Source organism: Capra hircus, chromosome 16, assembly GCF_001704415.2.
Source record: "Capra hircus breed San Clemente chromosome 16, ASM170441v1, whole genome shotgun sequence".
NCBI lineage: Eukaryota > Metazoa > Chordata > Mammalia > Artiodactyla > Bovidae > Capra > Capra hircus.
Genome location: NC_030823.1, coordinates 61,479,951 through 61,500,068, shown reverse-complemented (window position 1 = coordinate 61,500,068; position 20,118 = coordinate 61,479,951). Strand labels below are relative to the sequence as shown.

Sequence of the window (20,118 nt, the reverse complement as noted above, 5' to 3'; positions counted from 1 at the left end):
CCAGCAGGTTTCCGTTCCAGGCTCTGTCAAATGGCTCACCAAATTCTAGAGCTGGAAGAGATCCCTGAAATCCTCTTAACTGCAAACAAAACTGCAGCCTGGGGAAGATGTGCCTTGCATAAGATCTCAGTGAGTGAGCCCCAGTGCCATGGGTGAACAGGCCTGCTGCTATGGAGAAATGCCTAGAATTCAGCCTTTGCTTCTTGGTTGACAGTCTGCTGTGAAGGGTACTTTTTCTTCCTTTAATTTTTTTTATGTACCATAAACTTGTGTTACACCACCATATGCCACAAGCAAAGACTTCTAGTGACAATTTTATTCAGGGAATGGCCCCATATTGGAAAGTATATTACTGTTCACTGTAAATGTCAAATGAATGGTTGTTTGAGAATTAAATCCCAAGGCCTTATAAACCTTAAATCTCTCATGTGATAATCTCCAAATTCTCAGAAGACAGAGGTAATGTCTTCTCCTGAGTTGTAACAGTGTCTTCTCATGCATGAGACTGGACACGTGGTAGGTCAGCCAAATATACCTTTAATCCACTCATTCGACAGCACTGATGGAGTCTTTTATAAATGTCTGGCATTATCCTAAGTACTGGCTACATGGTTGTGAACAAAACAAATGAGGTCCCTACCCTCTTGGAGCTCACCTAATCTAGGAGAGAAGACAGGTTTCAAATAAGCAAGCAAGTGAATGAAGCTAAAACTGCAAGCTAAATGCTGCGGGGAAAACAGAATCATTTGATTGACAATTCTACCAAAACAACTACCTGGGTCACCATCTCTTTCCTAGGCCACATGCATCTTGAGGAGAAGCTAAAGGAGAATCTCCCATACCCTGAAGCGAGAGAAGAGTGGGATCAGTGGATGGGCAGGTGGTCTAGGCTTTCTTCTTCCTCTTAGCTCAGGACTTTAACCCCAAGAACTTGAGATCCAGTTGAGTCTAAATGAGCTCATTCTCACAGATACCCATCGCATGAAGGAAGGTTCAATAATTTTTGTTCCTCTCACACACTCAGATAAAGGGCAGAAATTTGCTGTCTACAATTAATACTATCCCAAGATCTTAGTAAAATATCGTGCTATGGAACAAAGGGGATCTCTGAGCAGTGTGCTTGTGTGTCCCTTGTCGGGAAGTGGAATTCTTCAACGGTGCACTCTGATCTGAACAGCTGACTGCGACCGCCCAGGTCCTGGCTGGAGGGCTGTTTGTCCCATTCTGACTCCCACAGAGTGGAGCCAGGGCTAGTAATTAGACACAGGCCAAAAGTAAAATGAAGATTAGTCATTGCTCTGCACATCTTTCACACAGGTCTCTCACTGCAGAGCAGCCACTGAAAAGCTATGCTCTTGAGTGGCTGTGAAAAAGCACGCTTGCATTCTCAGTTTTGTTAAGATACATTTCAGTGCAGTTTGAAAATTTTCACTGAAATGAAAGGAATACTTGCCAATGAAGCCACAGAGTCAGGAAAAGTGTCAATCAAGAATGTAGCCCCCATTAATTAAAATATATCATACATTTACACAAGGGCCAGGCCAAACTGCCTCTCCCAAATCCTTGCATAGAAGAATCATTTAAGCCATTATCCAACTCAACAAGATTGCAAGGGAAGGCTTTATCAAACTAACAGGACAACCTCTTCAAGTACTTCAACTGAGGCACATTGTTTTAGAAAAAAATTCTTGAGCTTTTTACAGATCATCTAAATATAATCATTTGATAACACTTTGCTAGTCTTTGCTACTAGATGTATAATCAGAATTTTTTTTAACACTGCCTAGCTAATTAGTGAAATTTTCTCAGTTTTAAAAATTGACTCTAACGTGAGGATAATTTCATATGTGAGGATGTACTGGCTCCACGCTAATAGGGGCTCAGTTGGGCTCCCCATTTCCCCATTTACTATACTTCTTACTTATTTGTTAAGTTCCTGGCTGCTCTCCAGAAAATAACTGCCACGTTTCTCTTTTGTCTCATCAGTAAAAGATGAGAATTTTCCAGCTCAACTGGAAAATCTGCCCTCCAGATTTTCCATGTGTAATCACTCATCATTCACCATAATCTTGCTTTCCAGCTTCACCGCCCCACCCCCCACCCCCTGCAACATACTTTCTCAAAAGACTTAAATTGATTTCTGCTAGGAACTGACTCTTCTTTCATAGGAGGGTGCTTGGGGGTGGGGGAGACAGCCAGGACACTGGGTTCTGAAAAGCCCCTCCGTCTTTTAAGTGGAATGGTCCTCTGCCCTCCCCTGAGCCCAGCAGGGAACAGTAATGGGATTTTAAGGAATCTCTTGTGTCAGGGGAATGGACAGGGTACTGGAATGTAAGGAGGCAGTGGGATTGTGCTGTGAGAAACCCTGAACCTTCCTAAAGTGTCTGGACTATTATTAAGTAGTCAATAATAATGCCTAACTAATATAGTACAAAGTATTTCACGCTATACTGGACACAATATATTTTACCTTACTTAATTCTCACAAGACCAAAATAGTTATTTTTAATTTCTACTTATAGATGAGTAAGTAGAAGTTCAGAGAGCAAAGGTGGGTTAATAATTAACAACGCTAAGTGTATTTAACACCTGACTCTGAAACCTAGGCGCTCATTCACGGCGTTATGATTTATGATGTTACAATGCCTTTTCACATAGAAACCAATGGAGGGTTTTAACCAAAGAAGGAAACAGCAAAAGAAACCAGCAGTTCATGAGCTCAAATACTGAGCCATCTATCCTAGTATCCTTCATCAGTCTAGGGCCTATGAGGGTTCATGGGAAGAAACAGATACAGATGAAACAGCAAGACAGACAAGGTCAGGAATGCTTTCTCCATCTGGTCCACCAGGTCTTGTCTGTTTCCAGGCAGAGAAAGAGGATCTGTGGGACAAGGAGAAATCCATACCAAGCCACCACTTTGACTTTACAGAGGCTAATGGCTTGGAATGAAGTAGAACTACTTAGAACTATCTTGTAAGAGGTAGAAGGGAGCTTAATGTAAAGCAGAAAGCCCTGAACTCAAAATCAAAATTATCAGTTGTTTAAGAACTGGTTTTGCTATTATTACTCAAATGAGTCAAACTACTCAAACCTCAGGCAATCCATTTTTCAACTGTGAAACAGGACTGTAGAGTGACAAATGAAATAAGAAGTGTGAAAGCACTTTAAAAATTCTAAAGCCCCATGGAAGTGAGGAAGAAGTTGCCCCTCTGCATTGGCCACACCTGCCTCTGGAAACAGAACTCTCCAGTACTCAATGTCAAGGCTAGGTCCTCTATGTGAGGCATCTAAATCCAGCACTTTGACCTTGTCACTTACCAGCCGCTGCCATTTGGGGATTATTTTCCCTCTTGACCCATACCTCAGCATCTCTTGGGATCACCCAGGGCTCTAAATCCTTTGGGCCTCTGCCAGCTTTCTTTGTTCTGTGAGCAGAGCACTAGCTCTACGCTAAGTGGTTAGTGCATAACTCTTTTCTTCTGGCATATGGACCTCAGTGAGCTCCCTGTGCACACTGATTATTGCCTTTGCAAACTTTCTCCTTTGCAAAACACCAGCACTATACTCTCAATGGAAGGTATTTCTGTCTAAGCACTGAGAAGCAGCAAGAGATAGCAAAGCATCTAACTGTGTGTGTATTAGGTCGTTTCAGACATGTCTGACTCTTGTGACCCCCATGGACTGTAGCCCACCAGACTCCTCTGTCCATGGGATTTTCCAGGCAAGATACTGGAGTGAGTTGCCATGCCTTCCTCCAGGGGATCTTCCCGACCCAGGGATTGACCCCACATCCCTGATGTCTCTTGTATTGGCAGGTGGGTTCCCAAAGGCTTGCCTCGCGATTTTGTTATTCATTCTGATGAACAGTGGCCTGATCTATCTTGCTTCTTAGTCTTCATAATCTGAACATACCCAAAGACCCCTCATCTGTTGATCTTTCTACAAAGGCACTGGTGCCAGCTAAAGTCCAGCCCATACACTCCCTCAGCTGGAGACTAATTCATAATGCTAGGCTGTGCCTCTGTGGGTGTGGATGAAGCAGATGGCTGGCAGGTCACATGATCTGAGCTGATACTTTCCAAGTCTCATCATAAAATCTTCTGACTCAAATTACTCGGAAACCTACTTTTAAATATGGAGGGCACTGTGATGACTTTCCACTAATCCTGCAGAAGTGGGCTCATCCCATAGCTGTGAAGCCTCATTTTCTTGTGCTGGGTACTCTGGGACCAGAGTTTGGTTAGTCAAACTGTTGGGTACCATGTGGATTGGACCATTTCATTTTGCTTGGTTCTGTGACCACAAGCTGAGATCTTATTTACAAACAACCAACTCTCCAATTTGTGCTTGCTAATAAAGAGAGATATTTAGGTGTTCATACTCGTTGTCTCCATATGATAAAAGTCCCTAAGCACACATTCTACAGAGGGTTCCCCAGCAGCACCAGTGGCATTTGTAACAGACAATGCATTTTCCAGTGTTCATTAAAAAACATGCATGCTGGGGCTTAAAGACAGCAGCAGGTAGACTGGGAACTTATCTCGTTCTTTCAGACACTTCCTCCATGTGCTACCACCATGACACTCCTTTCTCCCTCCCCAACCCAGTAGGCAAGGTGGCCAGGGCACAAAATAGAGCAGTGGGAACCCCAAGAGCCTGTGGTCATTAATCATCTTCAGAGTCCCTGCTGGGGCACAAAGTCAGATAAAGTCACTCTCGAGGTGACTCCTAAAGCTGGAGTCTCAAGCAACGACATCCTTCTATCTGTTCATGGCTGGAAATTTCCAATTCCAGCTCGGCTGACATCCTAAATCCACAGTTAATGGGCTACCTGATGGCTAAATTTAATTTTAATCCTTCATTCTCTTCCACAGAGCGCTGGAACTGGATGAACTGTCTGGCTCAGTGGTAAATGGGTCTTCCTGGCATGGAGTAGGACTTTGTTCACCTTTCTCCCTCCTCCAAGATTAATGTGTAGTCATAGCTTCCTGTAGGAGACATCCCTTCACGGTTATAAGAAGGAGGGCTGTCAAGAAGCAAGCCCAGAAGGCAAAGCTTGAGGTTGGAGAGGACTGCCTTAGGCACAGCAGACTGCAAAGGACAGGAGGAAGGGTCAGGCAGGTGTGAGGTGAAATGTCAATTGTATTGTTACCAAGCTCTGCCAAGTGTGAGCACGTGCCAGCATTTCAGTTCTAAATAGTCACTCCTTTCTCATGTGCGCACAGTCCCACCTTCACAAACGCAAAACCAGAGCCCGAGTGCCATTTCCAAGTCTAAAATGGTCTGTGCTTGTATATTTCATTGAAAGGATTCAGAATCAGCTCTGTTGCTGCGGCTGGTTCTGAATGCATTCAAAAGACCTTATCCATCTGAGAGACTAGGGCAGAGGGTTAAGTGTCAGAAAGTGACATACTTCAGTGAAAAGAATGTAATAAAAGCTAATGTGGGAATTCCGTTCCTTCTGGCATCAAGAGGCAGATTGACTCATGTTTTACTTTCCTGGCTAAGCACTGAATAATGAAAGGCCAAGAGCGGCTGTGATCCAGAGCCTCTGCGTGCCAGGAAGTCCTGACCTTACCTCGTGCCCTGCTATGATGGAAAATGGTAATGGGAAGCTTTCAGCTTCTCATGAACCTGCATGACTCTGACTGATGTACAGACCTGTATCCAGGAGCAGAATTCTGGTCATTTTTAAACTGTGTTGAGAAGCCATCATAAGCCTCAGACTTACTATTTAGAATCCAACCCGGGACAGCTCGCTTGGTGACTTGACTTGAGCTGGTCAAGCAACATGTTGTAGAGCAATAGCAATGAGGAGGGGGAGGTGCCCAGGCTGGCGTGCAGGATCACAGCCTTCCCGTTCTCCCCTGCGGTCACTCCTGAGAGGCGGCCAGGCCCACCGCCTGCCCAGGAAGCCCTTCGCTGAACATGGACGACAGGAATCCTGGGGGCCAGACAGCAGTGCCATCCCTGGACAGAATCCCACAAGGCTCATGAACTCAACCCGCATAGTGGACACAAGACCCCCCTACAAGGCAGCTGACTTTGGGTGTGGCGCCCCAAAGTGAGGGGCCCAATGTGCAGATACCCAGAAATGCCAAGGCTGGAACCATCTCTGCTTTCCCACCCAGCAAGATGGGAAGCAGAAGGGATGGCAACAGGGTGTGAGAACACTGGGAAAAGCGGTTTCCGGTCTTTTGGTGGACAATAACCATCAAACAGGAACAACAACAACAAAAAAAACACCACCCTCTTTTTCAAATAGAAAAAGATAAAAAGAGAATGGTTTCAGAGACCTAGTCATTCACCAGACTTTTCTTGAAACCACAGGGAGGAAAAGACACAGTCAGGACATTTACAGGCGGCAAACACCATCTTCACAGGGCCAAGAAGGCGCGGCGCTCTGAGGGCAGTGGGATGAGGGCGCCACCCTCTGCCAGAAGCCCACCCGCCTCTACACAGGTTATCGGGCTTAGGGAGGGAGACCTGAGTGTTCTTAGAAATGCTTTATAATGTAAAAGTGGACGGGAAAGAACGGAAAAGGTGCTATCACAGGTATCTTTCCGTTTATTTTCTTGTCCCCTGCTATGCCCACATGCAGAAAATAAACCCCTGTACCCTCCTCCTCAAAAGTCAATAAAGTCCCCGCGTGGAATTTGTCGAGTTTACATTATAAAGAATCCCTTCACTTGATGTGCATGGCTACAGAGAAGACAGATTCCTTCCGGCCACTGCAGAAATAGCACATATGTTTCCAGAAAACATACATGGCGACAGGTGCAGACCTCTGCCGTGGAAGGGCTCAGCTCTCTCTGAGAATTCAGCTAGGGGCCATTCTCTCCTCTTGGTTTGGCGTGTTGCTCTTGGAACTTGGGCTGGGTTCTGAGAAGGCTCTGGCTGCCAGTGGAAGGGATACCAAGTCACTTCTGACTTCTGAGGAGCCATGGGAAGCTGTTACCATGGCAATCACCATCGGTTCTGCTCAAATTGAGCCTTTTTAGAAGCCTTAGTATGGCGAGGTTCAATTTCAAGGTTGGGGGAAGAGAGGGCAGGAGTAATGTTATGTGAATGATGGACATGACTAGGGGAAAAAATACGGGAAGTGACAATGAAAGCTGTATCCACAGGGAGGGAGGTCCCTGACAAGCCTATAGAAAGACTCATATGTTGTTCCTGCTGGCCTGAGTCCCTGACCCCGCCATGCAGTGGGACATAGGACTTATTTTGATGTTAGCTTACCCCAGGTGAGGCCCTCACTCTGCTGGCAGGGGAAACTCTGGCTAGCCCTACTGAAATGATGAGATAGCTGAATTCTCTGGGCCCTTAATGAGTAAAGGGAGGGAACAGAATTAGTAAGAGCGAGCACGCAAGCAAGAGACAGCATTACCTGGATCCCAGCAAGCGTGATGAAGGTCAGAGGAGATGGGGAGTGTCCCATAAGCAGGAGGAAGGGGAGAGGAGGCTATGCATGGCAAGCTTAGAAGGATGCTAACAAAAGAGAGTGTGAGCAAGTTCCATTTATACTTTGGAGAGAAATGAAAAAAAATTCGGGAAGTGACATCACTAAAAGCAAGTGATGGATCAAAACGCTCAATCCATCACATACATGTGGATTCCAGAAGCAGAGGAATCCTGGGGTCCCCTGCACTGTACCTGGTCTGAGGACCAACAGAGAGGCTTCGGCTCCGGGGCTGTTAAGGCTTCCCCCTGCAGCCAGCACCAAAGCTACCACCACCACGTTTCAAAGAGGCAGAGAGAAAGAACAAGACAGATGACACCCTTCCAGCCCATTGTCACTGCTCTGGGTCGGAGGAGAGACTGCTGCACTGTGGAGACGAGGCTGGCATGCAGAGAGCCTTCCTTTAACACACACCTCCTCCCCACTGGCACCAACACAGACCAGGTGTATATGGACGATAACCAAGTCTTGGAAACCGGACGGTGTTCATCTTCAACTATTTGCATCCATTATGCATTAACGTATTTTGCTGCGTATTCACACTTGATGACATGAAGGAGAATGGAAGCATGAGCAAGGGAATCCACATTTACTGATCACTTTGGGCCAGGCCCTGGGCTAAGTGCTTGAAACACGTCATTCTGTTTCCTTGTCAGAGATGAGAAACAAAAGTTAAATGGGTTAATACCTTGCTATGTTACTCTAGGCCATGAAGCTGGTAAGCGGAGGAGCTGGGCCTTCCTGACTCTACAGCCCACCCTCTTCCTCCCACTCTGCCCTGTGACCCCAGTGAGTTCTGTTCTTCAAGACGGGGTGGCCTCCTTTCTATATGCTTCTCTTTCTTTGTCCCTTATTTCTTCAAAGCAAAAACTTATTTTTACTGAGATCAAAACAAGAGAGAACAATATGATGAATAATGTACACAAATGAATTGGTAAAATGAGATGGGAGCTTGACTTTAAAAACTGAGGGGTAAGATTTATCTCTGACAAAAACAGCAGATCTCCTTAGGACAAAGGTAATCTTTGGTATTTTTTTCCATGAAGGAGAAGGAAGAGGAACTAGAAGTCCCCTTAGCAGAGCCAGAGTTGCCTTTATTTTTATCTTGCTCTGACAGTCCACACAGGGACCAGGTTGTTGGGAAAATACTTTCGTGAAATCTCCTTGGGAACAGTTCAGTTCAGTTGTACAATCTTGTCCAGCTCTTTGCAACTTCATGGACTGCAGCATGCCAGACTTCCCTGTCCATCACCAACTCCTGGAGCTAGCTCAAACTCATGGCCATCAAGTTGGTGATGCCATCCAACCATCTCATCCTCTGTCATCGCCTTTTCCTCCTGTCTTCAATCTTTTGCTTCCTTGTGAAGGGCATGAGTGACTCCACGTGACTCTAATGGCGTTAATACACTGGTGCACATAAGGACAAGGGGCACTGGAGTTGTCCTGATGGCCAGCCCACCTCAGGGTCACAAGTCACATTCAGCCTGGTTCTCCTTTGGAGGGTCCCCTCTGGCTGGGGCAGCAATGGACACAGTCTGCTTCCAGGTTCTGGGAGTTCTCAAATTCTTAGCACAGCAGGGGACCTTTCATCTCTCCTACAGACAGAGCGCTCCCCAATTTTAGTCACTTGAGGAACATGCTTAACTTTTCTCCCATTTCTTTCTCTGCCAGAATGCATAGGGATGAAAGCTGGCAGTGTCTGGGGAGAAGGTAGGACAGATGATCCAAACTTGACCATTTGGACCAGGAAGGTCAAGTCTGTGGAGATGCCTTGTTCCTTCCCTTTTGCAGCTGCCATCAACAACAGCAGGCCCCACAGGCTTTTTTTGTGCCCCATCACACTGAGTAGCTCGTCTTGCCTAGAAGACTTGGCTTTTTCTTGTACTCAGAGAGGCTGGAGGGAATTCCACTGCCCCCGTGGGAGAGGGTGAAGCTGTTCTGACAGTGGAACAGGTCCAGACAGAGCCCAGAAGGCTGTCATTCATCTTCTGGGGCCCTCTACCCACCAGCTGAGGGAAGAGGCGCTGACAATATGCCTACTTCCTAGCTATACCCTGGAGGGCTAGGAGAGTCCTTTCCTGAATCAGTGTTAAAAAAAAAAAAAAAAAAATCCCCTAATGTAATGAACACAGTTAGCTACCTGGATGGTTTAAGACTGTCTTCCTAAGTATGCTACCAAGGAAGGTTTGAAGTCTTTCCTTCAGGAGTTTCACATATAAACATGGTCCTTAAGTCCCTGGGATAGCACTGGGGGACCCCTGCTCATGAGCAGAGAATCTCCTCATGCCCAGGACTCTGTGATCCCCAACTCTGTTCTACCTGCCTCATTTTTCTTTCAAGTGGACCCTTTAATGACAGAATTAAGAAACGCAAGGATACACCAGCTGTCCCTGGTCCCACCCTGAATCCATGGGGGAACACAGGTGACTGCTGTCCAGGCTCATTCATCTCAACTCAACGGGAGGAAGACCAGGGCCTTTGACTTCCCCTAGAGTCTTGCCCTGCTCTCTCTTTGCCAGCGCTCCTCATTCGGGCAGGTTAGCTGAAGCTGTAAGGCTCTCGGGAGCTCTGTCGAGGGGCACCTGGGAAGCAGACGCCCAGGGCAGTATTCGCCGGCACCCCTGAGTGAACCAGCCCTGGAGAAGCCCTCAGATCAGTCAGTCTCAGGAAAGAAGGAGGGAAGGAAAACGGACAGGAAAAAGAGTTACTTACGCCAGAGCAAAGGCCACCAATGCACCAACCACCACCACGAAGTCCAGGATGTTCCACAGGTCTCGGAAGTAGGAGCCGTCCTGCAGAATCAAGCCCTGGTCTATCATCTGCAGAAGGATGGGAACGGCCACTGATGAGTCCCAAGGTGCTGGTCATTTGGGCCCTGAGCTCTGGGCTCTGCACGGCAGTGTCTCCATTGCCATTGCCTCTAACATAACCCCAAACGAGGATCCAAAGTACAGGAGGAGAGGCCCCACGGGCTCTCTCCACTGAGCTGTGAGGCCCTTTTCAGAGTCACCAGGGTTCCCTTATACTCCTTGGCTCCCAGCACCCCACCAGCCCTCCCTTTCATTAGTGGCTCAGAGCACCAGGCATTACTGCATATGCACAGATGGTAACAATCCCAGATGGGTGAGGATGGGAACAAGAGATAAACGAAGGTTGTGAGGGTGGCAGGGAACAGAGTGGAGGGCAGTGAGTATGGCTGGGACTATACAAGGCCAGGAAGATTCATCCCTACCTAAGCCTTGGCTGGGACACTGGCTCAAGCCAGGAAGCACGATGAGGAGGTGAGAACAGTCCCCAAGCCTGCGGGACTCCCACTGCCTGCCTGGGACGGACCTGACCCCCTCCCTGGGCCATGCCCACAGGTCTGTGCCAGTCTAAGGAGAGCCACGTGGTCACGTCCTCCCACGACAGACCTCACCAGGATCTGAGGCTGGAGGAGGGGTCAGCAGAGGCCTCCTGAGGTTCTGTCATTGGCCAGGAGGTGACAGCCCTGGGGAAGGCACTGTCCTAGAGGCGCAGACGGGTGACCCCTCCAGCCCCAGAGTCCAGGGGCACTCTAGCTGCTCTTACCTTTATAACCATCTCAAAGGTGAACACGCCAGTGAACACGTAGTCAAAGTACCTCAGCACCTGCAGGACACAGAACACGGAGACCATCAGGCTACATACAGTCCTCAAACACAGGCTCTCCTGCATGCCCACCCCGAGGCCCACTCATTCAACCTCAGAACAGAAGCTTGGAGTTATAACTGCTAACTGATGCAGGGAGGAGAGGAGCCACGGATGTTGCTGGGCCAGCATGATCTGGTGGCCAGTCCACGGCCTTTCCCTCCCCGTGGTCAGAACTTAACATCTTGGGTCTGAACTGCCCCACAGATTTCTCCCCTGCTGGGATCCCTGTCAGTTCCAATCCTCCCCACCCCCTCATCCCTCCTGATATCCATCCTGGGCCTCCACAAGTTGTTTTAGCTCCCCATGTAGAGCTGCAGGGCCCCAGCTTCACCCATGCCCCTAGGTCAGACTCCACACCCAGCCCATGGATGGTGGCAGTTGTGGCTGAGTCAATCAGTCGTGCTCAACTCTTTGCAACCCCATGGAGTGTAGCCTGCCAGGCTCCTCCATCCATGGGATTTCCCAGGCAAGAATACTGGAATAGACTGTCATCTCCTGATCCAGGGGATCTTCCCAACCCAGGGACTGAACCTGGATCTCCTGCATCAGCAGAATTCTTTACCACTGAGCAACCTTGGAAGCCCCTTTCAAAGCCCTGGCTGGCTCCCAGGATAACGCTCCACTGATGAGCATAAAGGTAAGCAGTATGGTTGGGGAGTTAGGGTTGGGGTGGAGGCTGGTCGTGAAATGGTTCATACTTTGCCCCGAGGAACAGGACTGGGCAATTTCTTAAGCCCTTCCCATCCTCCAGGAAGCTTCTTTAGTCCACTCTAATGTTGGAATAGTAGGCTCTGGGAGAGGGGAGCACCAGGGTACCATGCAGGCTGGCAAACAGCCTCCGTGCACGCACTTTGTTGCGCTCCGAGTTGGTCAGGACGGGGTCCTCAGCCGCCAGGGCGATGCTGCTGGCTGCAATCACCAGCAGGATGCACATCTCGAAGTAGCGCAGGTTCACGATGTAGTGGCAGGCCCTGCGGATCCTGTGGGCAGCGGGCGAGCCCACTGAGCCAGCCCCGCCTCCCTCCCACCCCATCCTTCTGCCCCACCCCCATACAAATCAGCCTCCTCCAGACAGCCAGGCGTTGGCCAGAGGAAGCCGTGGGGAGAGCAATTTAATTTCTCAGGCACCACCCTTGATTTAAAGCCCCAGTGGGGGAAAGTAATCAGATTGGTTAGAGGCTGCAGTATGCAAGCCAAGATACATTATCTGCGTGTGCATCTGAGCCACCTTGGGGAGCAGCAGCCAGCATCCAAAGACACACGCTTGGGTGGCTACACATTGCCTTCCACTGTGCCTCAGTGTCTACTCCCCCACTGTACAGAGACTGGGGCAGAGCAAAAAAAATCCTAAGAACCCTGAAACATAAAAACAGACCTTGATTCTAAGATTCCTGATGAAAGCAGCAACTGGTTTTCCCGAGCTGCAGGTATTCCGATCAAAGTGACTATTCTATCGACTGACTGCATCCTGGCTTCAGTTGGCCTGACATCTCTTAGCCCAGGTTCCTTCCTTCCCAGGGCCATGCTGGAATATCGCCCACTTGGTCACTGAAAGCCTTCTCGTCTTCCAAGACCCTGAAGCTGGTCTACGTATACACCTTGCTCAGTTTCTGGGCAGAAGGCAGCTTCTCTTTCAACATCCCATCTTTTCTGAATCTAACCTTCCAGATTCTTCCTTGCCCACCCCATCTCATGACCATGACACCGGTCTGAGGAACACACCCACTTCAAAAGTGATTTGCAGGGCAGCCAATGGATGATCCAGTTATCCTAAGCCTCCCATTCCCAGCTCTGTCCACCCCTGGAATATTTGGTGACACATCCCAAGTAGATGTCCTCCCTTCCCAACTTCCCCCGCAACCTACTAACCAAAGACTAGATGAAGGGTCCTTTCCTCTGACATTGCCCATGTTGTTCTATCCTAAATGACCCTTTAGACTATGGGCACAGAGTTCAGAGGCTGCTCATTAATTCCATGACCCACCTTAACTAGTGAGCACCCTGGAGGCTTTCAGATATCTGGCCATATTCCACCAGGAAGGCTCAGGAGGAAGACTCGACCCTCATCCCTCCTTCCCATCACCCTGCCCTGGCTCAAATCTTGGCTCAAAACCTCCAGCACCAAAGGGAGGTGGCAGTGGAGGGTGTCTTACGGGTTGGTGGTGCTGAAGATGAACATCGAGCTGTGGGGCACCATGGCTTTGCCCGTCTCACGCTTCTCCTTTTTCTGCTGCTTCTTCTCTACCTCCTCTTCATCCTCTCTGATCTCTTCCTCTTTCAAGGGACTGGCTTCTCCATCAGTCTTGTTGCTGACTACAAGAAGAACGTGTGGAAGTCTTCAGAAACCTTGCTACATGCAGAATGGTGCCCTTCATTTTCAACTGGGTGGGAGAGGGAGCTAGGTAACTGCCCAGCAAGGTGCCTTTAAGGTCAGGGTGTCTGTTAAACTGCACTGAGTGAAGCCCAGGCTCTCTTCCTAGCCTTACCCCTGCCCTAATTTCAGGTGGTAGAGCCATTTGTGCCATATAAATAACAATCATGTTTTCCTAGGTAAGAGAGAATGGTTGTTTCTGTTGTAAAATTTACAAACTTACCTCTATCTAAAATCTGGACTCTCTATATATTTACTTAGGGCATTTTTCACGTTGGTACACCTGAACGACATATATTATTATTCCCCTTCTACAGGTGGGAAAATTGAAGTTCAGGGGATTCAAGGACCTATCCTAAGCTCATACAGCTGGTGCTGTGCTTAATGGCTCAGCCGTGGAGGATTCTTTGTGACCCCATGGACTGTAGCCCACCAGGCTCCTTGTCCATGGGGATTTTCCAGGCAAAAATACTAGAGTGGGTTGCCAGGCCCTCTAGCAGAGGATCTTCCTGACCCAGGGATTGAACCCAGGTCTCCTGCATTGCAGGTGGATTCTTTACCATCTGAGCCACCAGGGAAGCCCAAGAATATCAGAGTGGGTAGCCTGTCCCTTCTACAGGGAATCTTTCTAACCCAGGAATTGAACCAGGGTCTCCCACCTTGCAGGCAGATTCTTAACCAGCTGAGCTAACAGAGAAGCCCCATACAGCTGGTATACATTCCCACTTCAAAATTCTATCTCCTTTCAATGAAACCACACTGCAGTGGAAGATTTTAAGAAGCCATGACTCTGTCTGGGGCTGCCCTTCTGGCTGTTCTTGTTCCAGTCCTGATTAATGTAGAAATGAGAATGCAATATTCATGGGAAGATGGGTCTATGACTTCTCCCAGGATTGAGAGGATGAAGCAGCAGAGACCAAGTGGGGCTGCTGGGCCTCTGCTCTCAGTTTCCACGTGGAAGGCCCAGTGTGGGGTGAGTGGCAGAGAGGATGAGGCAGGGGCACCTCTCCCACATTCCCACTCAGTGAATGGTTCTGCCCTGGAGCTTTGTGTAAGCAGCAAACCTCCAAAGTCCTGACCCCTTCCAGGTCCTTCCAAAAGGTAAGTCATCCAAAGCGTCCAAACCCCCTCTAACATGCTCTAACCTCCGACCAAGGTCAGGGACTAACCCCAGAATGAGAACAGAAGAGGGTCAAACTTTCTTAATGGTGTGTCTCATAACAGTGCGTGTCAGTTGCTCAATTGTGTCTGACTCTTTGTGACCCTATGGACTGGAGCTAGCCTGCCAGGCTCCTCTGTCCATGGAATTCTGCAGGCAAGGATACTGGACTGGGCTGCCATCCCCTATTCCAGGGGATCTTCTCGACCCAGGGATGGAACCCAGGTCTCCTGCATTGCAGGCAGATTCTTCCCTGAGTCACCAGGGAAGCCCAACCTTCTTTTATGAGACATATACTACTATGATCCTCATAAAAGAGGGTCCAAAAACACTTCCTTATTAGCGCACAAAATTAAACAAGACAGAAGGGGTTACTGGACATGTGAGATTAGAAAGTAGTACTGGCATTCTGAAGAATACTTTGAGATGTATTTCACTTTGAGAAGGTGAAGAAATGGAGACAGAGCAGTGAGAAAAAGAAAAGCAGGAGAGAGGACTGTTTTGTGAAAAGAAAAATACGGGTGGAAAAAAGCAAGAGCGGAATCCTGTGGTCACAGTTCAGTGCCAAGGGGACAGACGGTGGTGGGGTTATGCAGAGATGGGTGTGGGGTTGGGGCAGGGATGGGGATGGGGTAAGTGCTTTTGGGTTGTGTTTCCCTTTAAGGTCTCACAGATGAATATCTACCACCTCCGGGAACTGTGAGAGAAAGTGTGACTAAAAGCTCCTAGGAGAAAGAGAGTCAATAAGAGTGAAAGATTCAAGAAATGTTAGCACAGAGGAAGGTCTCAGAGGTCATCTGGTTCAATGCTCTCACTTCACAGATGATAAACTGAGGCCTCAAGAGAGACAGGGTTTTTGGAGGCCATGTGCTGAGTAGAACCAGGGCCAACATGGGCCCGCCTGCCAGCAATGGTCCCCTAACTTACCAGGTGGCCAAGCACCTGGGGGAGAGGTGGCCCAGAGAATAAGCCATCAGATATCCACAAGATAAATTAAGTAGCTGAATAGACAAAGGGGTACAGAATCACATGTGATCTCTCTGAAGACTCGAGGGGGGCCACGGCTAAACAACATTTTATGGGTAAAACTTAAGATTGAGAAAATTCTAGCTTAGTTCTCTTGCAAATAGGGCTAAAACTGCTGCTATTCTTTCATATGTTGAAGAAGGATTCCATCCCACTGGTCGGGTTTTCCCTGCAGCTTTTCCTGGGATGACTCCAGAACCATGCCTCCCCTAGCCCCGGGTTGGGGGGGGGTGGGTTGGGGATGGGGGGGAGGGGGGCGGGCCCTGTGTTCTCACTGTGCACCATGGTTGAATCCACCAAGGGGCCCACGTCGGGGATGGTGACAGTGACGCTGGTGCTCTCGGTGGTGGCCTTGTCCGTGTTGGCCGTGACGCAGGAGAGGTCAGGTTCGCTCTGGCTGACCCGGCCCATATCCAGCTTCACGTCCCCCAGCAGAGCCTGCTCACTGCTGCCCTCTGGCTCCTGCTCCGTCAGGGCTGCGTCCTTCCCCACTTCCAGCTCTGGCTGGGGTGGGACAAGGGGTGTGTCAGCCTCATCCAGGGCTCCTGCCAGCCCGGAGCCTCTGGGCACCATCAGACTGTTGGTCCTGTGAGGACAGAGAAGACAGCTGCTGCTCACATCGGGAAGCGATTCTGAAACGGCTGCTGTGCCTGACGAGAGGGAAAGGTGAGGGGAGTCCGTGTGGCCCTGCTGGAGAGCACGTGGCACCCGCTGTCTCCCCCGTCACCAGGCAGAGGAGCTGAGGTCCGCCAGAGCGGCATCCATTGGCTTACTCCTGCTCATCATGCCCTCCCCACTCCCAACAGGGGATGCCCTGGTTTCCAGGGGAACAGATCTCACTGCTATTTTATTGACACATACTTCATAAAAGATGCATTATACAAAAGGGGAAACTGAGGTTCAGAAAGGCTTACATTGAAGAACCCCTAATGTGGGCCGCACTACTTGTCTCCAGGGTGCTATGTTGAATTTACCTGCTATTGTGTTGACAGGCACCTCGTAAAAGGTGCATTATACAAAAGGGGAAACTGAGGCTCAGAAAGGCTTACACTGAAGAACCGCTAACGTGGGCCGCACTACCTGTCTCCAGGGCACTCCTATGTCGCATTTACCTCCGTAAGTCCTGGCATCGCCCTCGCTCTTCCTCTCGGATCATGGGTTCTTTGCCCCCGTGGCCGGCCCTGGGCTCGCGGTCCCTCTCGCCCTCGCTGGGCACAGTTTCGTCCAGACTCCGCTCCTGGCTGGCAGACCTGCTCCTGGAGGCGGAGGAGGGCTCCCTGCCCTCGGTCCTGACGCGGCGGTGCCGGCTGCGCCGCTGGCTCTGCCTGTGCCGGGCCCGGTCCCCGAAGGTCACCACCGTCTCCCCGCCGCCCGCCTCCGGCTGGGTCGGGTCGCAGTTCCCGTGACAGGGCCGGGCCAGCCAGGGTGGCTCCCGTTTGCCCAGGGCCAGGGGGCTCCTCTGGCTGTCCAGGGCGCTCGCCAAGTCCCCTCCGTCCCCCTTGAGGGACCCCCCGCGGCTGACGCGCTCTTCCTCACACTTCTCCAGCCCCAGGCCCAGGGCCAGCCCCTCGATGGCCCGGGGCCTCCGGTAGAGGCTGGGGTGCGCGCTGAGCGGGTTGAGGGGGCTCAGCGGGTTGAGGGGGTTGAGGGGGTTCATGGGCGGGGCCTCCTCCTTGTTGAGGGCCTCCTGGCTGGACATCTGCATGTGCCTCCTCAGCTGGCTGGTTCGCTGCTCCCACACGGACATGTGGTGCCGGCGCCTCCGCTCCCTCCTGCCAAAGGGGAGAAGGTGAGGGCGAGGTCAGAACTGCTGACCAAGGGCGGGGGAGGGTGGCCACGGGGGCCCAGACCAGCCCGCAGCGGCCGGGGCACGGGGTCGGGGGGGAAACACACGGTGGGGGAGCAAACTGGAGAGCCCAGGACCTGCAGACAGGAAGCACAGAAAAATGCGAGGGGCCGAGTGGGTGGTTGGACCAGTGCCCCCCAGTTTCGTGGGGTCTCCCGCTCTGATCCCTGCCCTGAAGTAGCTGAGGAGGGGTGAGGGCAGCCCAGCACCGAGTCCCAGAGGCCAGGGCCCGCAGACAGTAGTACGAAGGTTGCCAGGTCTTCACTCCCCGCTCCCCTCTGCTTTCAGGGCATCAACCTGTACTCTCTCTGCGCACGCCAATGGCCCTTAGTTCAAGGTCAGAGGCCTTTCTTCCTCCTCCTCTCCCTCTCTTTCCCTCTCCCATGCCAGCCTGGGAGAGCTAAGGCTGAGAAGTACAAGGGCAGGTCCTATTAAAGGGACACTGACGACAGCAGGGAGCAGACCCATATTACAGAAAGTTTGGGCATGACCCTCGCAGCGATGCGGTGGGATCTTTTCCACAACCACTGATAAAATCCAAGGGTCTCTATGTCCAGGGACCACGAGCAGCTCATACTCAAAACCACCGCTGAATAGTTCAGCTTGGAGGCCTAGCTGACCATTCACGTGGCAGCAGGCACACACAAACGTGACATAGGGTGGGCTTCCACGGGTGGTAGAGGGTGGATGCTTACACCTGCACCCCCATGCACCCATGGGCACACCTCTAGAGCCCCTGCAGGGGACGCTCACAGGTGCCCACGCGCATCCTCACTGGGGCCCACACGAGCTGTCCACAAGCGCCTGCATGAAAGGCACCCCACTGGCACAAACAACCCACGCCGACACATGTCCACTCACAGGCCACACGGAAGAGCAAACTGCACACGGGGTCACATACCTGAGACGCACACTGAGAAAGGCACACGGTGGAAGGTGCGGAAGGGCAGATCACAAACCATGTGCACGGAGCGCACACGCACACGCCACGGCCCACACGGACATGTGCACGCCCGTGCCACTCTGTCCCCGGCAAGGACAAAGACACGGTGTCCCCGCACCCACACGTAACCACTCACAAACACGCAGACCGGTACACACATACAGGTGGCTGCTGCGTGGCTCCCACATCGACATGTGGTGTCTTCTCCTTCTGTCTCTTCTGGGGAAGAAAAACGGACAGGTTCAGTTCACCCCCACCTCTAGGACCCGCCAGCCCCACGGCCACCAGCCGATCTCCAGGGAGAGGCACAGAATCCCCTAGGTGCCTGCTGCCCTCTGTACACGCCCAACCGTCAACGCTCCAAGGGACCGGCCTTGGTTCCTTGCTGTGTGCAAACATACTGATCTAATAGATTGAAGCGAACAGGCAGGCACGCACAGGGTTTATCAGGTCATAGAAGCTTTGGACGCTCAGTCATCAAGCCCTGCTGGCACTCAGGTTTCACCTAAGTGTCCTTCAGAGACCTATTCTGGAAACCCTGTAAACTTGGATGAAGTTCATTTTCCCTTGATCATATCTAGGATATTCACAAAGGTATGACTCCCCGGCTCGTCCTTCCCATCTCACACAACATGCAGGGAACAAATGCTTTAGCGTGCACACCACTGGCCCGTGGCCAAAGGCAGGGCCATCGCTCAATGGGCGGCCATCCGCATACCTCAGGATGTGAGTGGTGCCCCCCGCACGTGTGCACCTTGGTGGCCCTGGCCGAAGGCCTTGAACACTGTCTATTCAGCTGGGTAAAGCAAGTGTTACCCTTCCTGGCCTTGTGCAGGGAAAAATCTCATCTACACATACACACACACATACACATACACGCTATGTCCTTTCAACCACAAGGTCAATAGAAAGTCAATGGTAGGGTGAGGGCATCACCCATAAAGGCAAACAGGAAAAATGAAGCTGTCAGCACAGGCTCAGCACTCAGGTGAAGAAATTCATGTCTGGGACACCTGTGGAACGAGCCTGCCCCAGTGACAAACCCAGTCTGGCCCAACGGACCCTGCCTGGACCTGGGAGGTTGGCAAATGTGGCTCCTTTCCTGATGAAACTGACATCCACCCGCGGAAAATATGCAGGCAGACTAGGGTCGCTCAGTCGCCACGCCCACATCCGCAGAGCAGCCTGGTCCACGGTGGACAGGGGGAACAGAGGCAGCTGGTCTGAGCCTGGAGAGGTGCAGGGCACAGGAGCACCCCCGGGCTGGATGTGGCCAATACTGTGGAGACGCCTGTGACTAGGTCCCCAGCATCCCTCAGCATTAGCGGCTGCCATGCACGTGGGGCAGCCATGCCAAGAGGCATGGCGGGAGAGAGAAAGAGAAACACACAGTCTTGACAGGCGGCATGCGTGCCCACCAGGAAAAGCACCTCCCACCAGCCGTGCAGTGATACCTACGCAGTGATAGCTCTACAGCTATGCAGGAGACCTGGGTTTGATCCCTGGGTCAGGAAGATGCCCTGGAGAAAGAAATGGCAACCCACTCCAGTCTTCTTGTCTGGAGAATTCCATGGACAGATAACCCTGGCAGGCTCCAGTCCATGGAGTCGCAAAGAGTCGGACACGACTGAGCAAGTAA

At 50.9% G+C, this 20,118-nt stretch overlaps 1 protein-coding gene across 5 annotated transcripts in view; it reads right to left on the bottom strand.

Annotated features, from left to right (window-relative positions):
• LOC102184834 (voltage-dependent R-type calcium channel subunit alpha-1E) overlaps positions 1 to 20,118 on the bottom strand; it is a 338,694-nt gene that overhangs the window by 57,224 nt on the left and 261,352 nt on the right. For 3 of the 5 annotated variants that reach the window (XM_018060682.1, XM_018060683.1, XM_018060680.1), the window contains 7 exons: positions 18,642 to 18,698; positions 16,803 to 17,462; positions 15,966 to 16,276; positions 13,288 to 13,447; positions 11,985 to 12,114; positions 11,033 to 11,092; positions 10,175 to 10,281 (listed from right to left, as the gene is read on the bottom strand). In XM_018060682.1, the coding sequence (XP_017916171.1) occupies positions 10,175 to 10,281; positions 11,033 to 11,092; positions 11,985 to 12,114; positions 13,288 to 13,447; positions 15,966 to 16,276; positions 16,803 to 17,462; positions 18,642 to 18,698 (1,485 nt within the window). The remainder of the gene's footprint in view (positions 1 to 10,174; positions 10,282 to 11,032; positions 11,093 to 11,984; positions 12,115 to 13,287; positions 13,448 to 15,965; positions 16,277 to 16,802; positions 17,463 to 18,641; positions 18,699 to 20,118) is intronic. The other 2 variants (XM_018060684.1, XM_018060681.1) reach the window with 1 other exon arrangement.